This window comes from Drosophila biarmipes, chromosome 3R (genome assembly GCF_025231255.1).
Source record: "Drosophila biarmipes strain raj3 chromosome 3R, RU_DBia_V1.1, whole genome shotgun sequence".
In the NCBI taxonomy this organism is placed as follows: domain Eukaryota; kingdom Metazoa; phylum Arthropoda; class Insecta; order Diptera; family Drosophilidae; genus Drosophila; species Drosophila biarmipes.
The window spans coordinates 8,297,050-8,317,990 of NC_066616.1; the positions used below are offsets into that span (position 1 = coordinate 8,297,050).

Genomic DNA, 20,941 nt, shown 5'->3' on the forward strand with positions numbered 1-20,941 from the left:
AACCCTGTTCAAGTTCAAATCTAACCAAGAAAGTGTATTATTTGCCTCTAAAAGCACCCTGGAAACCCTAAATTCAAATAAAGGTAAATACCTATATAATAAACGAAATAAATTGTAACTAACCCACTAATTATTAAGAATTAGCATTACTTAAAGCATTAAATATATAGATAATTAAACAAAATAATTTTAATTTAAAAAGTTAAAAAAAATATTATTTTTTTTATAAGTAACTAACTAGGCAACAGTATCTAAACAACAAAATTATTATTTACATTTGTAAAATCAATACGAAGCAATTTTACAAATTACTTAAATAAATAAATTTTAATTAAAATGTTCAATATCCTGCATTAAAATCGTTTTGAAAATGTTTATAAATTAGATCCGACCTTAAACCCATTTTACTATTAATAAACTGCCACCGAAACCTAGATTTTTTTTAGTGCAGAAGCCAACCATTTGCATTTGCATCTGTCTGTGCCCATTAGGCATTGGTTCCCATACATTTCGTGTATTTTTCTGCTTTTTCGGCTCTCACTTTCTGTGTCGCTGAGTGAAATATCTTTGAGTGAATGAATAAAACTGCGGCTGCCTTGTGGAATCTGTCGCTTTTTCTGTTTCAGCTGTGTGCTCACTTTGTTACACCAAATTGTGCGGCCGTTGTGCTGGATTATAGTTACATTTGTGTGCACATGGAATTATTGATTTGGACCCCTGCCAAGTGCAGCCTCGCAAATGCAGGCGCCCTGGCTCTTAGATTTTCGAATCGAAGTACTGGATAAGCGGTTGCCAAAATATTAAAAACGAATTAAAATAATTTGCCGCCAACATTCGACGGCAACGCTCACTTGTTGACCCCGATTTTGATTGCAGAGAATGCACAACAATTGGTAGAGTCTAGAGTCTTTGGGGCCCTTGGGGATGCAGGGCTACCTGACTCTTGACACATTTGCAGACTGCACTAATGCTCGGCATTGGCAATGCAGCAGCCGCAAATGGAAATTTGCGAAATTACTTCAAGTTGAATGGCCATAGACGTCGCAGGCGGACACAGCCATTCAGGGAGCATAATAGATGTTTGCCCAGCACAAATTCTTGTTTGCACAGCTCATGCATTTCTATGAGCTCGTCGAGTGTGAAAAGTGTGTGGGCTGCGGTGGGTTCGGGTGTTCTGGGGATTCTGGGGGTTCTGCGGGCTCTGGGGCTTCTGGTGCCACCGGGATTGGGGTCTCTGGGTTCAAGGGTGCTCGAGAAACCAAACGAAACGAAACCAAAATGCGTAAATTGAAATTGAGAGATTCCATCAAATTCACAGCCGTTCATTGCTTTTGAAATGAGCTACAATGTTCGTTACTTTTCTTATTCAAACAAAAAAATTCAAAGAAATGTGGGGACGGAGTTAGCGACTAGGAAAGGACAGAGCGGCAAAACTATCGATTGTTCAGACGATTTTCTTTGAAGAAGAAAGTAATGTAGAAACACAGTTGTGTATTTGGTTTTAATTGTTTAAATAGAACGGGTTTAAAAATTGTGTTTAACAGTTTTGTTTTAATATTTTATCGAAGCACGAAAGGCTCTAGAAGACAGAACTTTAGGACCTGAAATATTATCAATTTTATCGATAAAAAACATGACAAGTTATAAAACCCAGAACCTTACGAATGAAAAATATTAATTAATATCGATAAAAAATAGCCCAAGGACTAAAACCTTTTTGATTTTTAGAATATATTTCCAAAAGAAATGTTAAAATAACGATTTCAAGCTAGAACCTCGCAATATATCGATAGCTTTGCAGCTCCGGGAAAGGGTATGGCATGGGATTGGGGGACTGGGACTTGTGGGACTTACGGCATTACCAAAACGAAGCAAATCTAACGCCTGTAGTGCTGATACATGCCATGACCATAGCCCATGGGTGTGCTGCCCATGGCACGTTCGGTTGCCTTCTCGATGCTGGCGTAAACGCACCTGTAACAGCACACATAGGCCAAACATCACTTGAACAGGATGCGCCGGAAGGCGCGTCGGAAGTCCTTGTTGAAGATGGTGTAGATGGCCGGATTGAGGGCCGAGTTCATGTAGCCCAGCCAGAAGGCGACGGCGAAGGCCGACTCCGGGATGTTGCAATGGCTGCTACATGCCGGCACCAGGATGTACAGGAAGAAGAACGGCAGCCAGCAGGCGATGAAGCTGCCCATGATCAGGCCCAGGATTAGGGTGGCCCGCTTCTCCTTTTTCCGCGCAATCCTGCGCTTCTCCTTCTCCGGATCCCGCGGCTTAGGGGTCTTCGGTATGGCCGGCTCCAGTTCCGCCTTCACCACCTGCTGAAGCTGCTGCTGCTGTTGCTGCTGCTGATTCTTGTTGGCCGTCGTCGCCGTGGCATGTTGGTTTTTGGCCGCCGTCTTGGCCTCGTTGCGACGCTGCTGATTACTAGACTTGCGCCCGAAGATCGGCTGGCAAAGGCGAAACTTGAGCGGCTTGACCACGGCACAGCGACTGACCACCCCGGAATCGCTGCTGGATGGATCGAATTCACTCACCATGTCCGTGTCCACGCCCACTGAGAGGGCTCGACACCGTCCGGCGATCGGCGAGACGCGCAGCTCGTTCCCAGGGGTTTGCAAGCCACCACCACCACCACCACCTGTCGTCGCACTGCCATTCCCCCCACTGCCGGCGGACGGAGCTCCGCCGTCCATGGCCACGCTGCCGTTGTTGTTGTTCAGCACATTGATGGAGTTGTTGCTGCCCATGGACGGCGGCACGGGCACGTTGAGACCCACCCGACCGGTGGCTATCGTGCTCACCTGGAGCGTCTCCTTGGGCGTGGTGGGCGATGGTGGTGCTCCGGAGGTGCCCCCATTCCCACTGCTCACCACATTTACCGAATTTGTGCCCGCCCCATTGGGGTTCGAGTAGGCCAGCACCGTTTGGGCGGCCACCGCCTCCAGCTCGCCGGCCTCCGAGGTGGAGATGTCGGAGGCCAGGTCCATGGTCACCGTGGGTATCTGCATCGGCAGGCTGGCGCTGTTCGGTGGTGTCTCGATGGTGGCTATCTGGCGCTGCTGGTGCAGCTGCAGGGCGGACGCCCCGCTGGAGGAGGGCATCGGTATCGTTCCTTTCTTGGCGGTGGTGAAGCTCGTTACCTGCGGCGAGAAAAGTCAGAGGGTGAGCCACCATTAATTTGCTGTAAGGTATAACTATGCCCACAAAAGGGATGTAATGGTATAATTTGTTAAATTAAAAACAAAATTAAATATAAATTGATGACATTATAATTTAATTTCCTTTCCAAAACTTGAGGTTTTGTTTTCTCAAAAAAGATATATTGATTAGATCTTCTAGAAATCATGTAAAAATAATAAATTCAGCGAGTATTTGGTTGGTATTTTTAATGCTATACAAGGCCATTTTTATTTGTCCGGATATTTGAATTTTCTTATCGAAATTTGAAGAATGTTGGAACAAAATATGGCTCATGTCTTATAATTATTCCCTAGGGGTTTCGTCGATAATTTCGATTAAAAATGTCATTGGCGATAAGAAAGTGAGCCTTAAAATATATGTACAAATAATTCGATGTTACCATTTTTGCTTGATTGGCGCTTTAAACATTGTTTCTTTCCAAGTCGATAATTCTTATTGATTTAGAGATCATAAATGCGCTGGCATCCCGGTTTTAATTTGCGAGTGCCGATGCCGCTGGCACGGTTTGCAGTTTGCAGTTCCCAGTTCCCAAAGTGGTTCTGTGTGATTAACAGTCTCACATGCTGGGGCATTGCAAATTAGCTGGCCGATCCGCACAAGAGCAACTGCAGTCGAGAACAGGGACAGATGGGCCAACACTTGCTAGCTACAACAGTTTTCCATTTCGAAAATCCTGTTTAAGCCAACAGGCGGCAGAAACGCGTCCGAGCGCGCGGATTACACAAACGTGGAGCGAGGGCTGTTGCTTTTTCGATGGGCAGTGCTTGCTGGCCGGAGGGGTCGCAGCGGAGGGGCTGTGCACATTCAATGCTCGAAAAGCAGCAACAATTACCCCGGGCAATTAACAGAGACACAGAGCGTCCCAACGAAAACGAAAATAAATAAGGGGGATCCCTGATCGAGAGTGGGAGTACCCATCAATTTCAGGGGAATCAGCCATTGAGAGCTTATAATAAACTTAGAAATAATATTTTCTTCGTATATATCAATTCAAGTATTACAAACCATTCCATCCGGTCATGAAGCATTCATTTATAAAATCATGTAAACCTATAAATTCGGCAATAAATATTTTAAAATTTTAAATTCTTTTAATCGTAGTGATTATAATATTTTGAATTTCTATACACCTATATTTAGCCTATCTCTGTGGTATAAATTGTATTCAGCTGTTTATAAAGTCATGTCTTTTATTGTTTATTTGTAAATGAGATATATTATTGATATATTTTAAGCATGCTGTGTGGTCCCAATTGTTTCACAAAATGAAAGCTTACCCAAGAGATAAAAAGTATTTAAGGTTCAATATTTATGTAAAATTTCAAAAAATAGTCACTATTTTCATTAGGATTTTAAATTCAATTTTGAGAAATGTACAACAACTGATCATACCCCGCAATGTGAGGTACATATATGTAGAAGCACAATGCTCGGAGCAAATCGCGCTGTCAGCATATGTGTGAGAATCGGCCCCTCTGTTTTCCCTGATTTTGGTTTTTCCTCTGCTGCCGCTGCCTTCCCTCTGCTTGTTTTTCCACCGCCATCGGCCCTCCCCGCTTTTCCCGCGTTTGTTAATCGCTCGTTGGGGCCGCTGCTCTTGAATTTGTTTGCACAAAATGGCCGAGAAGTGTCGCTGATATTGCCAGCACTGTCCAGACGGTGGACGGCAGCGTTTTCCACCACACTTTGGGATTGCCCCTTTTTTCTGCAGCCTTTGTCCATGTGCATTGCACATACAGTTAATTGAAAATGCAAATGGCGTTGCATTGGCACTCGTTGCGGCAGGTAAGTGACGATCATTAGAGACTTTTCACTCAATCAGTGGATTTGGGGCGGGGTTTCGATTAAATTTGCAGCGATAATTTTCCAACAAAGGCGGGTGTGTGTGGAGTCGAGTCAGCAAATGCCATTCCATTGAATGGCCCTGCATAATGGCCATTTGCCTTAACGTGGCCAACTGCTGCAGCGGCCAAAATTGCAACGTTGGCAGCTGCAATCGGTGGGCAAGGGGCAACGGGGGTTCCACAAGTTGTTGATGGGAAATTGAAGCGAAGCATGTGTGCTCAATTTGCAGCTTCCCGGGGTAATGCACAATTACTTTTGGGTTAAAGGTGCGCATGGGTGCGAGTATTACACGCTCGCCGCATATGCCACAGTCGGTTAGAAGAATTACACTTGTCCATTGAGTCGTAAAAATTCCCATTTCCCTGCCTGACACATTTTGCGGCCAACCGCATTTGGGGCTCAAAGGTGTGATGCCGAAAACCCCTGATGTGCAATTTGGCGGGGTGAGCCGTCGTCAGAGTTCATTAGGCACACAAACATTGTGCCACGGGTCAGAATTCATAAATAATCAGATTCACTCACCTGTTCGTTGTTCGTTTTGCGGGGATGCTTTTTAATGCCCCTCCTCGCCCGCGCCTTGGCGGCAAAGTAAATTCGTATGTACACAAAGACCATTATGCAGCTGGGTATGTAGAAGGAGCCCAGTGCCGAGTACAGCACGTAGCCGATGTCCTCGCTCAGCTGCAACGGAAAAAGGACGGGGGTTAGGCGTTATCGGTAGTGGCCAAATGGGTTTGCTTCAACCGGTGTCAGTGGGTCCAAAGTCATGTCGAAGGTCCGTTGGGATCTCAGATTCAAGAAGACAGCTTAAGAGTTCCTCAGCTCAGACAAAATCCACTTATTGAATATAAGCAGCAATGTATGATGAAAGAATTTGATTAGGCATTGATTAGGTCAATCGATAGGTATTGATGAGACAAACACAATTCAGTTAAAATGTTGATCCTATCATAATTACTGTAGGCGCTACAGATTTTCTCGGATTGTGGGCGTTAGAGTGGGCGTGGCACCCCGCTGAAACAAACTTGCGCTGCGCCGGAAGCCCAGGAATCTGCATGTGAAGTCTGCCTGTCCTAGCTCTTATAGTTTATCTCAGCGTTCATACGGACAAAATATTTAGAAACATTACAAACTGGTAAGAATGTTTGTTGTTAAACAGCGATAAAGAATGGTTCAAAAACGTTCTCTACCCCAATTGAATGGTATTTTTCGTGATATGCGTTCGTATACTCAACATGAAAGAATTTGATTAGGCATGAGAGCAAATGAGTAAAATGCGTGATCGTTTATAACAAATGCTCATTTGCAAGATTTGTTCTTTCAGTAAACGCCAAACTTTGCTCGGCTAAACAAGTCAATTATTTTCGGTTTCAATGAGTCGGTTTTTGTTCCTGCTGGCGGCGCTCTCCGTCCTAAATCCTATCCTTGGGCGAAGTAGCCGGCAATCAAGATATATCGCAGTGCATATCTGCCAAATGGCTTATAGGGCTTATCCCAACTTACAATACCTGGAAGTATCCGGGTGCAAAAACGATACCTTCCCCTCGAGGTTCAGGTCGTTAACCGGTCTTCTTTCATTGCAATTGGATTATAGTCAGTTTTCTGTGCTGCGGAACGATATATTTTCGACCTTTAAAAATCTGAAGAGCCTTGAGCTGAGTTCAAACTCCATAGGCAATGTAGAAAGAGGTGCCTTTAACAGCCTTACGCAGCTGGAGAAGCTCGGCCTTCGGGGCTGTGGGCTTACTGAACTGCCAGAGAACGTTTTTCTTCCCCTCGCTGAACTGCAGAATCTGGACCTCAGCGGCAATGAAATCACGAGCCTGCCGGATGGCTTATTTTCTGGAAATCAAAATCTTCGAACGCTGCTCCTCAATGACAACAAACTGTCCAATGTAGCCGAAGCCACTTTCAGCTCACTCAAAAGCCTCCAAGTGCTCGACCTAAGTAGCTGCGGACCGTTGGGAAGTCTCACTCTATACGGCGCCCAGACCCTTATCTTGGAGAACAGCGGGGTTACAGAGTTGAACATTACGGGCAGCGTTATCAAACTACTGGCAGCCAACAACAACCTGACTATATTTTCTATCGCCGACCCAAAATCTGTCGTCGAAATGGATTTGCATGGAAACCGCATAGACAGTTTGGAGGGCTTCTCTAAAATGCAAAACCTTCAGCGGCTTAATCTATCAAAAAATATTGTAAAAGTCATGCCAAATCGAACTATGTCTTACGTTTTTGAGCTGAGGAGCCTCAAGTATCTTAACATCAGCCACAATCTATTAACATACTCTGACTGCGAGATCATCTTGTCGCCCAGCCTCACTCATTTGGACATTTCTTACAATAGGATATCAATTTTAAAATCCAGCTGGTTCCTCGGCATGAACAATCTTCAAAGTCTGCACTTGGAGGGAAATCGTTTGTATGTTTACGAACATTTCTGGAAATATCCTCAATCCCTAAAGGAGATTGTGGCTTTCTACATAGGAGACAACTTTCTCACAGGAGTCGAAAACGAACTAAGGGAAAGATGTAAGGAAGCAGGAATCCCTTTTATTGGGAAGACGAATGTCAACAAAGACAATACGACTAAATGCGAGCAAGCTGGGTCTCTCATGATGGACAACACGGTTTCTGAGGCAAGAAGTCAAACCAAAGAATTGGCCCGGGACCACACGGAAGCAGTCACCCTTTCGGCATTGAATACCAGTTATGTGCCGCCGAAAGTCTTAGATTGCAATTGCAATTGCTCCAAGACCCACAAGAATGCACAACTCCCATATTTTGGCGTTAAAACTTTACTTTTTTTGGCGGTGGCTAACACAATAATTTGGTGTGTGCTCTATAAAAGGGGATTGCCCTCCAAAGTCTAAGGAAACGGATCCTTAGTAAATAAAACCTAAGAAGGGGATTTCCCCCTTTATAAGTAATCTATCAAAAGTAAAAGTTATTTCTATGCCTTTTTTAATCTTACAAAAGTTAATTATTTTCCTTACAAGCTTTTACATGAATTTTTCAAAAGTAAAACTATTTCCCGTACTATTTTACAACTTAATAGAAAAATAAAATACTTTTCTTACAAGCTATTAAATGTCCATTCTATACCATTCTTACTGTCTTTTCAAAGACAGATGTTAATGACCCAACACAACTTTCCGAGCTTTCAACATTTTGTGCTGTAGCTCTTCCGCTTTGAAATGTAATCACATTTTTATGCTTAAAAAATTTATAAACAATGAATTCAAATACTTAGAACGACATTTTTAGCAAGGAAATAAACGGAAATAAAATGGTTTGCAAAAAGAGATTGATGCATATTATTATAAAATGAAAAACAGGGTAATTTTTAATTTTTTCCTATTTAAAAAGACAAACTAATGGTATGTAGAATTTTCTTTATTTATATATTATCAAGGTATGATTTTTCAATGTGTTTAGTTGTTATAGTCTTTCAATTACACAATCAACTAAGAGCTAAATGAAAGCTAATACTGAATATCTTGCATTCTTCAGTTATTTCATATGACGTTATATTTTTTCTTTTATTTAAATCGTATCCTTGAACTTGGCTGGTTGTCTTTATGGAGCTAGAAAGTTACCTCAACTATCGCTTGCCAGATTAGAGTTACGACGTAACATCCGCTGCCAGTCTCCTTTTCTTGGCCCTTCTTATCCCTTTAGCTGTTCTTGTTGCTTTCTGCCATATTTTCGGGCTTGATAGAGGGTGGGGTCATTGAGTGCATTAGGCTGATTTACTGAAAAATGAATTCCGTCTTCACTGGCGAAAAATGTTTTTGTCCGATGCTGCCTGGGCTCACCATCGTCAATTCTGCGCCCCGGGCTCATTTTTCCTAGGGCATTTATGTAAAATATGCAAAGTGCATGAAATTTCATAACGATAAATGAGGTAAAAGTATTAGATTACCGCACCGCACAAAAGGGCTTCTTCCACCTGCCAGCGAAAAGTTTTCCGGCACATTTTCTGGTACTTGCAATTGCATTTCTATTAAAGCTGGCGGAATTAAATCGCCTCGTACTTTCTGCTTTTCAACCTCTCTTCACAAAAATTATGCAAATTAAGTGTTTTGATGAAAGGCATTCGAAAAAGTGCACTTGACAGGCGGAGGAGGATGTCGAGGAGGTTCACGTTGGGCCTGAGGTTGAGGTTGAGAAGGGATTGCCCGAGCAGCTTTGCCCTTTTCGGTTGCAGTTCGCGTTGTTCGCCGGCGAGTGGCGTGCATAATGAAAAGCTTTTGTCCCGTTGTTACTGCCCCTGCTTGTGGCCCACCTCAATCCCTATTTAGCGCTCCTGGAAAATGCATAATTTTACACTGGCAAAAAACGAGCGGCGAAAAAGCAGGTTTTGAACCGCTCTTAAGCGCCTATGCCTGCCGCATTTCGACACTTGTAGATGACGCACTTTTCGAAGAAAGACGGATTTATTATTTATAAATGAGGAAATGGGGCAATCACGAACATTCCGACCAGATTTGTGATAACTCCATCACGCATTTTACTCTCTTGCTATTATGCGTAATAAAATTCTTTATGTTGAGTATCATCGATAAGAACGAAGTCGAACTGAGGAATAGGAAGCTGGAGTCCACTGTAAATCTTAAAAATAACACAAGCTTTTCTCACGGTATAATAAACGTAAATTGTTTTTACAAGCATTTTTAATACTTTGTTGTTTAAAATGATTTCATGTTGAGGTTGTTATTTTCCATTTTTCTCAGTGCAGCTACCCTTTCGCTAGGGAGTGGTGACGGAAATCTGTGGCCGATATCAGCTGGCCAACTCGAGCTTGCTCCCAGTAGCCGGCTAAGAAATCGACCAGCAATTTATAAAAAATTCCTTGTGCACTTTATAAACGAGTACATCTGGGAAAGAAGCTCGGGCCATGGACAAACGAAATTTATTTAAGTTTTAAGCTGCTTACACTCACAGACAGTGCGGCATATACAGGAAAATTGAATTGCCGGAAAGGGAGGGGGAGCCAGCTGTAAGTACCAGCACATACAGGCATCGCTGGACTCGTATGCAGAGGCAGCTTAAGTGCAGCCCAGTTTATCATAAGCCGCAGGCGAAGTTGCAGCAGAAACAGGCTGAGCTAAACAAGTTTATCCTGCTGCCAAAGCAGAATATAAATTTGCCGGGATATGCCCCCGCCCACGACCAGAACCTCCCAAAAACCGGGGTTGTGGCAACAAAATAAGCATAAAGTATTAAGCGCCGGGTATAATGTTGCCGAAATATACATCAAGTGGCAGGTTGAGAAGACGAGCAGGAGCAGTCGGCGGAGCAGGAGAACGGCACCAGTGGATCCGTGGGGATGAGTAGAGCCGCCAACAGCTACTTAAGCTGGATGCTTGAATGCTGACGCTGCCGGCTGCCTGACTGGCTGTCTCGGTTTTCAACTTATTGCCTGCCGCAAAGGCAGCACGCAAACTGCACTTGGAACAATATTCATGCTTCATTTCACTAGTTGCTAGTTTTAAGTTATGCACTTTTCAGTTATTGCCAACTTAATTACCCATTTCTCAGATGTACATTTCCTAATACAACAAATTCTTTTCTTAAACTGTTGATTTGCTAACTTTTCATCGATAGCTTATAAAATAGCCAAGACATTTCATTGTTAAGGGGATGCTTTAAAAAAAATTGTAAGAATCTTTTTTCTTTGTTTAGACACCATTGTGTGAGGACTTTTTCTTATCTTAACTAAAAATTATAAAGATTTCTTTAAAGTTAAATATTTTTTACTATATTTTTTATTTTTTATAATAATTCTAGGAACATTTTTAATGTTTAAGTAATAGATTTTATTTGAATGGAATTAATAAAAATCAATTTAATTACTTAAAGCATCTGGTTAGGGACCACTACCACTAATAGTAAGTTCTAAGTGGTGCACCAGCAGTATTTGAATATTTTTAAAAGGTGCACTTATTTTTAAAAGTGCACCAGATGCAGTTGCAGCAAGTAAGTTGCTGCAGCATTATAAATGGTCTCATCATTTACGGTTTACTCTTGATATATTGACAGCATTTGTCAGCGTTTCGCGCGTAACCGAAACGAACTGTAATCGTAGCGCCCAAACTCACTTGAGTTCTGTGTGTTCTGGGCCAAACGAGTTTCGGGGGCATTTAAGCCAAAGTTGGCCAAAAACTTTTCCCGGTAGGCCCGAAAGTTGCGCATACGGGACGTGTGTGCACGTCGCCCAGGAAACACCTGTAGGACGAAAGTTTTGCCAGAACTGTGATAATGATGTTGAGCCGACTGGCAGGGCGAACGATATTTTATTAACGCATTTGAACAAAGCTCTTAAACAGACATTTGTGCGGGCCAAAAACGTGTTGGCCGGGCAGGAAACTAGTGGGCGAACAAATAAATTGTCAACTGTGCGTGACGATAACTTTGCGCAGCGGATTTAATGTAATTGAAAACTTCACTTTGTCGCTGCATTTCCCTTTGGTTCCCCTTTTCCCCCGGCCCGCTTTCCATTTTCCGTTTCCCATTTCCCATTTCCATGCACCTTCAGAGGCTTCCTTCAATCCTTGCAGCCCTCAATCCGTCCGCAAGCTGCATTTGTGCTAATTTGCAGATTTTCAAATTGCAGAGGGCGCCTTTGTTTATTTAAAAGTTTTTCCCACGCGCCCGCCGTAGAACGAGCGTGGAAAAGCAGAAAAGGCAAGGAAAAGCCGGGAAAAACAAGGAGCGTTGCGAAAAAGAAAAATAATTATTCTGCAATTTTTAATTAAATGGCAATGGCAATTGTTGTTGCGCTGCTCCAGCAGCTCTCTGCATTGGGGAACTTAAGCTGACGGAAACAAAAACTCATTATGCGCCACCAAATTCGTTAGTCGGGCAGGAGCCCCAGCCAGAGCAAAAGCAACAGCTAAAAGTGTTGATGATGACAAGTGCCATGGAAAAAAGGACAAGGAAAATCAGCCCTGGAAAAACAGCATGATGGAAGGCTGACGAAGGAGACGGAGTGGAAATTTATTGAAATGTAAACATGGGAAGCAGGCCGAAATGAGCGTAATTAAAAGTATTAAATTCCGCCGGCCACGCGGCGTATGAGCGATGCTTTAAAGGAAAATCCCCTGCAATAGCTGCCAGCAATCGCAAATAAAATAGTATGTAATGCAAGAAAATAAAGAAGAAATTCCGCTGTAAACACAAAAGAATTTCAATCCGCATTGCCCTGCAGAAAGTTTGCGCCCGAGCTCGGGAAAAACAAGAAGTCAGAACAAAAAGTTGAGTCAAGCTCACAGATGCACGAAAAACAAAATTTATGTGTAAGCACAACACTTGGAAAAACAGAACTTAAATTAGCATAAAACTATTGCTTTTAATCCAAATATAAATTGAATTGTAAGTGTTAAGATACATTTTCGTTAAACCTAACTTGGTGCACTATTATTAATTATTTAAAATATTTATTTAAAAAAAATTTAAGTGTAATATGTAACACTTGGAAAACTACAAATTTAACATAAGAATTCATCATTTTATAGATGTTTAAAAATATGAAAATCCGAATGTTACGTAGCATTCCTGGTTCAGTTTTCCAATTTCTCTTCAGCTGTGCACCTTAAAAATGACTCTTAGAATCCTTCTAAACGTACTTTTTTTAATTTAATTAGTACTATAATGTTATAGGGGAATTTACCCTTTGTTTCGCCTTCAAGGACCTTATAAAAAATCCTTTTAATGCGAATAAAAATGTGTACTTGCTGTGCGCATATAAAAAGTGCGTTCCGTTCGAGGACGAGTAGGGCGATGGAATACAAAAAAATGCAGAAAGAGTTGGTAGTGGCTGCTGTCATCATCAGCATTGTTGTCGGTGCTTGTGCAAGTTTTCAACAGCAATAAGCCAGGACAGCGAGGGACTGCAGGACACATTCGGACTCGCCAAGGACGGCAACGCACTGAGACAATCAATAAATCTAAAGTGCAACTACAGGCGGCGGCGGCGACGACGACTACAGTTTTCGATTCGACCAAAAGAAGTGCTCGCTGCCTGGCCCTCGTTTCCGCCCCTTTGACAATGTTGTCAATGCTTGAACGGGGTCACTGTGACCCCTAAAGATCCCCCTCCAGCTCGATTGGACCTCTTGTTTGTCGCTGCTCGCTCAAGCAGCCATTTTGCACAGAGTTTGCATAGCCAATTTGCCTGGCTGCAGTTTTTTTTGCTTTCTTCGCCTTGACTTGAACTCCTCGCCCCGCTTTTCTCCACTTCCACTTCCTCTCGGAGCTTGCATTTCAATTGACTGCATTTTCGCATTGGCACTCGCCCATTGCCAGTGCCATTCTTTATTTCCTATTAGAGTATTCACTCCGAGCTCTTCCAGGCTGTCGTCATCGCCAGCTGACTTCATTTGCCTCTGCCCTGGCGCATTTCCACAACTTAACGCTTGCCCGCACATGTCATAAACGTAAATCAAGTGGCTCCTCCGGACACGAGATGGAGCTGGAGTGCCACTCAATTAGGGGGCTAATGCCGAGATCCGTCCAGTTTAGGCCATCTCCTCGCGCCATTTAGCCCTCGAGAATGGCCAGCATGAGCAAACGACGGTCACTTTTTTAGCAATTAAAAGTTACAGAAAGAGAGCATATGTTGGGATGCAAAGCAATCACTCAAAAAACGCCATGGGAGCCGAATATTTTTTAGCAAAATTACACATATCTTCGCTCTCAAAGTAGGTATCTTATTACTAGGACTTGCGTTTTGGTAAACTTACATATCTCTTTGTTCTCAAAGATTGTTTCGATATTCAATATCCCTCTTAGTTAACGGATATGCTCTTTAATAATAATAAATGGTCTTTTATTTTAGTTGTAAAAAAACTAAAACAGTTATATATAATTAAAAGTCATCTTAAAATTAAATTTAAATTTTTATACATTTTTTTGATTATTTGTATCTATCAATTAATAAATACCAATAAATATTTAAAAATATGCTAATGATGCTCTTCTCATTTTTTTGTTAAACATTTGATGTATTTCCGATTGTAAAAAATATGTATTGAATTTCCTTGCGACAGCTCACAGACGAAGTGCATGTACTTCACACCCGTTGAACAAGGCTTGGTCAATCCGGTATTCATTTCGTTTTAATAAATTAATTCCGCAGGAAGAGCTCTTAGCCTCGAGGCTGTTTTTTAAGCCATGGGTCGTGCCGATTTGTTATTGCCGCTTAATTGCGGCTGACGGCATGCTTCATTAAATTGCAATTTTTCAGAGTCGCCAGTCATCCGCTAAGCCATGCAAATGCATTTGCTGCTGGGGCCCGGCACTAAAAAACAGCCCTGCAAATTTGTGCTGCCGCGGAGTGGAGAAAGAAATGAAAAGAAAAACCTTTTCCGGAATTATGCTGCAGGCTTTTTAATTGTTGTGGCCAGTTTTATGGTTTTATTATTTGATTTCGTCCGCTGGCAGCCTCGGCAGGATTTTCCCCTCCTGGTTATGCGCTGTGTATCCGCTGTGAAACGGCGCTTTTATTATGCGGCCTCATATTTTTAATGGCAACCACTTTATGCTGATTGCCAGCCTGGCCTATCCGTTAGCAGCCGCCAGCTTAATATTATCGTAAAAATAAAACAGCAACAAAACAGCCCCACAACTGTTGCTCTATTGTTGCTGTAGTGGCCCATTGCAGTGGTGCTGGGGATTTGTTGCTGCCTCCGCGAGTCGTCGGCCGCGGAAATTGCTTGTTGACACGCAGGGTGTGTGGGTGGAAAATTCGGGCCGGCGTTTTCCACCCGGTGCCTGACCTAGTCCACGGCAATTTGTATTCTCACTTCGCCGTCTTGGTCATTATTGAGCCGTTTTTCACGCGCACTACTCTTTGAAGAGAGTGTTTTCAATAAATACCGCAATGGAAAATTTGGGGAATATTAAAAAGTTTTCATATTAAAAATCAGCAAAACCCCTGGATCTTGCATAGTACAAACTACATTCATCAGCAACTTCTTTATGATCTATTAAATTTTAAATTTGCTGTGACAATAATATATTTTATATATATATATTTATATTCTTTGGACCTATTTAAAAAGAACTTCTACTATCAACACAATATATTTCATCCGGAATAGATGAACAAAATATAATATTGTAACTTATATTAATAAATAAATTCCATTATCAACACGATATTTTTCGTCCGAATTCGATAAAATATGGATGTAAAAATAAAATATTCTAACTTGTAAAATAATTAAAATTTCATACTGAAATAAATTATAAAATTTTGGTTCCCCTAGGGTATCCAGATATTCATTTACCCCTCTGCTTGCCTAAAGGCTCTCCTTTTTATTTTTAGCCAACGCAAATTGTGATTGATGTTTGGCGCTAGATGACTATAATTATGCAACACGATTTGACTTGCGTTTTATTTGATTACCGGTTGCGGGCCCATTGTGTGGCCAACCTGCCCGCCCCTTTGATAACTTTATTCCCAATTGAATGGGGGATAGTGGCGATAAGCGAACTGTTCCGGACTGCCTATTGATTTTGTGTCACTGGTGTTTCGGTGCTCACGAAAAACAAATGAGTTGTGTAATTAATACGGGCTTTTGTCTTTGGTCTTGCCATAATGGCAGGCACATAAATAGCACAATAAGCCAATGTTTCGGGGCACTTCGGCAGGGGATGCTACGCAAAATAGCAGAAAATTAATTTTCATATGGCTTTGGGGTCCGGGTGTCTCATGTACTGGAATGCCGGTGCGTGTGTGTGCGGGAGCGCCTAAATGTATGCTAATATTATGCCTTTAACCACAATGTCGCATGCATTGTTAATCATCTGCAGTTGCCAGTTGTAACAAATTGTTGCCAAATGGTTGTTTGGGGCTCCGCAAACTTGTACACAAGTGCGACCGAAAGCGGGCAACGGCATCGTTAATTTTAACAGTAAATTAAATAAGAGCCTTTTCGCCCCTGAGCCTTGTTCGAGCCCAGATAGGCCGTTAACCGACCAGAGCCATAAACACTGGCAAAATAAACCCGAGATTTTGCAAACAGCATTCGCAAGAACTCAATTTATGGCGCTTAAATATTAATAAGTTTAAGGTAATGTCCTTTGATCGTATTCTCTTCCGCATGTTGAACTAAATTGGCTTACCAAATTTTAAACCATTTTTCAGTTTCTAATTCTTTTGTATTTTAAAAATGTTAAATGGCTTTGGAGTTTCACTGAATTTTTCTGAAGTGCATTTTAAATGGACGGCGACTATCCCAATGCTTGTTTTTGTGAGTGGCCGCCTGCCAAGCCAATTGGAAATTTTAAATGATATATATTCGTGCGGAAGCCGCTCGCCAGTGGTCCGTGTGTTTTGTTTATGCCGAATTGCTGGCCAAATTTCCAACTTGGCCGGCTAAGCCAGGGCCAAAAATAATTACCGTGTTGTGCCGGCTGAACAAATCTTGTTGGCTGTGCAGGCAACATGCAGCAAACAGCAGCAGCAGCAACAACAATGTTTCACAAATTTTAACGCTTAATGGTTATTGACACACAAACAAACCAACCGGAGGTGGGCGATGCTGGCGGGGGCGGTGCAAGGGTGGGGTGGTGAATGGGTGGTGAGTGGAACAAACAGCATGACACTCGTCGGCAAAAGCCGGACAAATGAACAACCGCTGCTGCAGCCATGGACAAGTTGCCGTTGGGGCTTTGGCCATGCGGTCAAACGCACGAGGGTCGAGCTGATGGCAGGAGGAGGGGTTAATGGAGGGGATTTCTGGGTGGCTTGGGTGGTTGTCTGGGGACGCAGGCAGAGCGATTCGACCGCAGTCCAATAGCCAGGACAGCAACGATAACAACACGACGTTCTACAACTACAAGAACGCCGGGCACTCGACAAGCAAAACAGTTTTCCACATATCACGCAATTTCCATTGCTACGCCTGTTTGTTTCCATTTGCCTACGGCTGTTATTTATGGTTTTAAATACTTAAATACGCATGTGTGCCTGTTTCTGGCATTATTGCATTTTAATATACAGCGAAAGGAACATAAATAGAACTCCCATCTAAGATATTTCTAATTTGGTGTTTAATGAATTCACAATATTATCTTTTCTTTTATTCGTTTGAATTATAAAGATATTAACTATGAAAATAACTTTTTCTCGACTGATAATCAATCAAATCAAAGGTCTTTATCTCGAAAAAAAGTGAAAAAGTTAAAATTCTCAGATTAAGCACATTTATTCTTGGTAAACAACTTTCTTCTCAGTTTTAAAATGATGATCTTAAAAAAACGACCGTCTTGAATACAAGAACTTTTCTTCTCAAACAAGTGGGTAGCAGACTTCTTAATCTTTCTATATTTTCCGATATCAATCGTCTTGTGTGCAATCTTTTTGAAGAGCTATTGCTATTCCCTTGACCGCAGCTGTTGGCAAACTTCAGAGAGCAGCTAACGTAGCGTATACGCAATATACACCTGAAATTAAAATTGAAATGGAGCCTTACGGCGACCTTAGACAATATTGATATTGATTTGGCTCGCCTGGCATGCTCAAGTCAATCAAGTGGAATTAAAAAGTTTCCGTTTCACCAGCACTTTGTAGCACATCAATTTGATTAAGTGGGAGGATTGCAAATTTAAATCCTCCTCGACCAGTGCTCAATGATAATGATTGTTTTCGTCGGTCAGGCATTTAAGACCACTAACAGCATCAGCATTCGTTTTCATTACCCTGCGTGTGTGCGCGTGAGTGCAATTTCATTAATGGCTAATTAATTGCAACTTTATTTCGCGGTCTGTCCACGATGGCAGCCAACCATTTTGTATTGCAGCGGAATGTGCTCGATGCACGCCATCGGCTGCCATCGAATGGAAATGATGAAACGGAAGGGAGTGAGTGCGTGGCAGTCAGGCCGGAAGTCAGGCAGGGCGTACGTTTTGCTTTGCAAAATTCCGGCCATAATGTAATTTTAATTTTTATTAATTTTTAAACGCCGCTCCTTGGCACGAGAGCTGCTTGCGGGCAATTGCATATTCAGTGCACTCAATATTAAGCGATTGCACAAGTCTCTCTGCGTGTTTTAAAATCGTTAAACATGCGCGCACACACACTGCCGGCAAAGACGAACTGAAGCTTCAACTAATTAGAACACTAATTAGCGTTATTAAAATACGGCAATGGCGGTAAAGTAATGGCAAAGACTGTGCCGAAGCCAGCGGCGGGGTCGGGTGATCCCTTTGAAGGGGGTGGTGGGAGGGGTGGAAGTCGTGGCAGCTGCTCCACGGCTGCCTGTCTGACTGCCTTCGCCTTTGCCTTTGCCTGGGAAGCTGGCCATTAAAAGCACATTTAAGATGTTTACAAACGTGTCTCTGAGACGATGCACACAACACCCCCGCGCTCACACGGCTTCTTGTACACTGGGAGGAAAAGCGTACAGCTGTAGCTTGGTATCTATTTATTTTTTTGTTGTTTTATTTTATTAGGGGTTCATTGTATTCCGGGCCATTAAAATATTTTATATATAATAAACTATTAAATAAATAATAAAAATGTTAATGATAAAGCTTTTGAATGTGGGACTTTAATAACAAATGGATTATTTAAAATATTATATAATTGATAATAAAATGATTTAAAATTACATTGTTACCATTAGGTTAAGTTAGGTGAATGTCGCTACAGACATACTCATAAAAGTATTTTTTACAAATATATTGCGATTGAAGATTGCTTTTAAGATTTATGAATTATTTAAGCTTGCTTTTTGTAGTGTTACGACACGCATTCCACGTCGGTTTCTGCACTAGCGAAACTAGAGCGCTGCTGCGGAAGGAGCAACTGCTGCGGGGCGGAAACGGAAGATCCCCGGCAGAGAAGGGGAAGAGGAAGAGAGAACGCTGCGTCTGGGAAAGAATGGGTCTGCGTGAAATTAGAGGCGGTTCAGAATACAGTTTACAACCGACACTACCGCAAAAGCCAGGAACCAAGAGTGGCTGTATAGGAATCCCACGGAACGAATTTGATTGGCCCTAAATGAGGGCGAGAGCGAAGGCGGCCAAATGCGAAAACTTTACTTTAATTGACAGCAAAAAGCAATTTGCCTCATTACAAGCAACACGAGCGTAATTAAATGCTGCCCCGGGGCACAAAGCTGCTCCATTGTGCCGCTGCGGCGGCGTCGACCCCGATGGAATCGACAGACGACACCGACACCGATTTACCCACCAGCTCGAGGACCTACTCCTCCTCCTCCGAATCCGCCCTCTATGTGGCCCTTGGCTCGGCGGGATTACGGGGAAAGCTTTAAATTTCGAAGCGCTTTGACCGACGGCGCACAAAAGGGTCCGGCAGACAGCAGACAACAGACGACAGACGACATGCGATTTAGTTTCTTATTTGACACTTTTCCGCAGAGCTTTTGCTCCGTTTTATTTCGCCATTTCCCTTTTTCCGGATGCTGGAAAGCCGTTTGGGGCAAAGGGGACCTTCGCTTCGGCATCTGTCGACGTCCGCTGCAGTCATGGCAAATGTCATTTAAAGGACAATAATGGCGGTCGTCGTTGTTGCCGTTCGCCCCAGTCAAGCGAAAAGTACCTTTCTTTATATTTTTTCGTTGTGCTCTTGCTTTTGCGCCGCTTGGCGCCGCATTTAAAGTCAAGTTAAAGTTCAAGTTACTGTGAAAATGTGCGTCAGCTGCGGATCCTCGGTATCGATTTACTCGGAATGTGACATAATTATTGCTCTGTTAACACACACTCGTGCGCAGAGCGAAAGCGGAGCACAAGACTCCTTGAGGATGACTCTTTGAGGACGAGGGCGTCCCCGAGGAGCAGGACAAGTGCCGAGTAGATGAGCCCAGGCCTCATCTTCTGCGGCTGGTGGGGCACTCAAAAAAATGCCTCTTTACTTAACTTATCTTATAGGAGAACCTTTTATGGATAAGCAATACCTATTTTTAACGAAGTAACAAACCAGTTGAATTCTTTGTACTCACATTATTATGGCCTGGTTATAAAGATCTTAATAATGGATCTTTCTAACTAATATATGTTATTATAATGTGATGTGATAATATAATAAGATGAGATTACATAGTATAAGAAAATTAGTATGATATCCTGCATATATGTACGATATAATATTAGGTAATAAGTAGGTAAAATAGGAAAACAAAACCTTCAAACCTATAAAAGTTTATACATTTTTTTTTTTTTTTAATTTTCTATAAATTAATTTTTTTGCGGTGTATATAATATTTTTTAGAGTACACTGCTCTACTCTACTTTATGGCAGTCGTGTGCCTCTGACTTGTCCCCACTCGGCCGGCGATTTATGTGTGTGCCGGAGGGCTGGTCAGCAGGAAAGTTTTCATTAATTGTACTCGCATGTCAGCAGAATGGAAGGAGCACCGCCCTCCGGCTTTGGCCGCCTGTCTCATCCATGTAATTTAATCAAGAGATGAAGAAACTTTAAGCCATCTCTGCCTTGTGGCCCAAAAACAGAGCGGGGAGCAGGCCAGAAACTTTTTGCCAGCCATCTGGGGGGCAGGGGGCAGAGTAAATATTGAAATCTACAACCTCTGACCCGCATGACAGACGAACAACAGGGATAACAATGCCCCGCATACAAATTTGTGGGCGTTGCTGAAGAGATTTGTAAACAATATTTTGTGGCATACATTTGGGACAGCCGCTGCCTTATATCGCACACATATATATTGGCTGGCTTCTCTTCCTTTCCGGCTCGTCCTCGACTTGGGCTCGATTTCAGTTCTCGGGGTCGGCTATTTGGTGTTCTTTTTATTGGGCTGCTCTGTCCTGTGGCTGTCTGGGATGCCGTGAAGTATTCCTTACATTGTTGCTCGTTTATTTGGCTTTATTTCATCCACGAACTTTGCCG

General features: G+C 42.5%; 1 protein-coding gene across 2 annotated transcripts in view; it reads right to left on the minus strand.

Annotated features, from left to right (window-relative positions):
• Positions 1-213: 213 nt before the first annotated feature.
• Positions 214-20,941, minus strand: part of LOC108031466 (alpha-2 adrenergic receptor) — a 51,425-nt gene continuing 30,697 nt past the window's right edge. Inside the window, exons 2-4 of one of the 2 annotated variants that reach the window (XM_044093539.2) lie at positions 5,581-5,739; positions 2,547-3,152; positions 214-2,459 (exon numbers count right to left, since the gene is read on the minus strand). In XM_044093539.2, coding sequence (XP_043949474.1) covers positions 2,001-2,459; positions 2,547-3,152; positions 5,581-5,739 — 1,224 coding nt within the window. In that variant the 3' untranslated portion in view covers positions 214-2,000. Of the gene's footprint in view, positions 3,153-5,580; positions 5,740-20,941 lie in introns of both variants that reach the window. The other variant, XM_017104905.3, reaches the window with a different exon arrangement.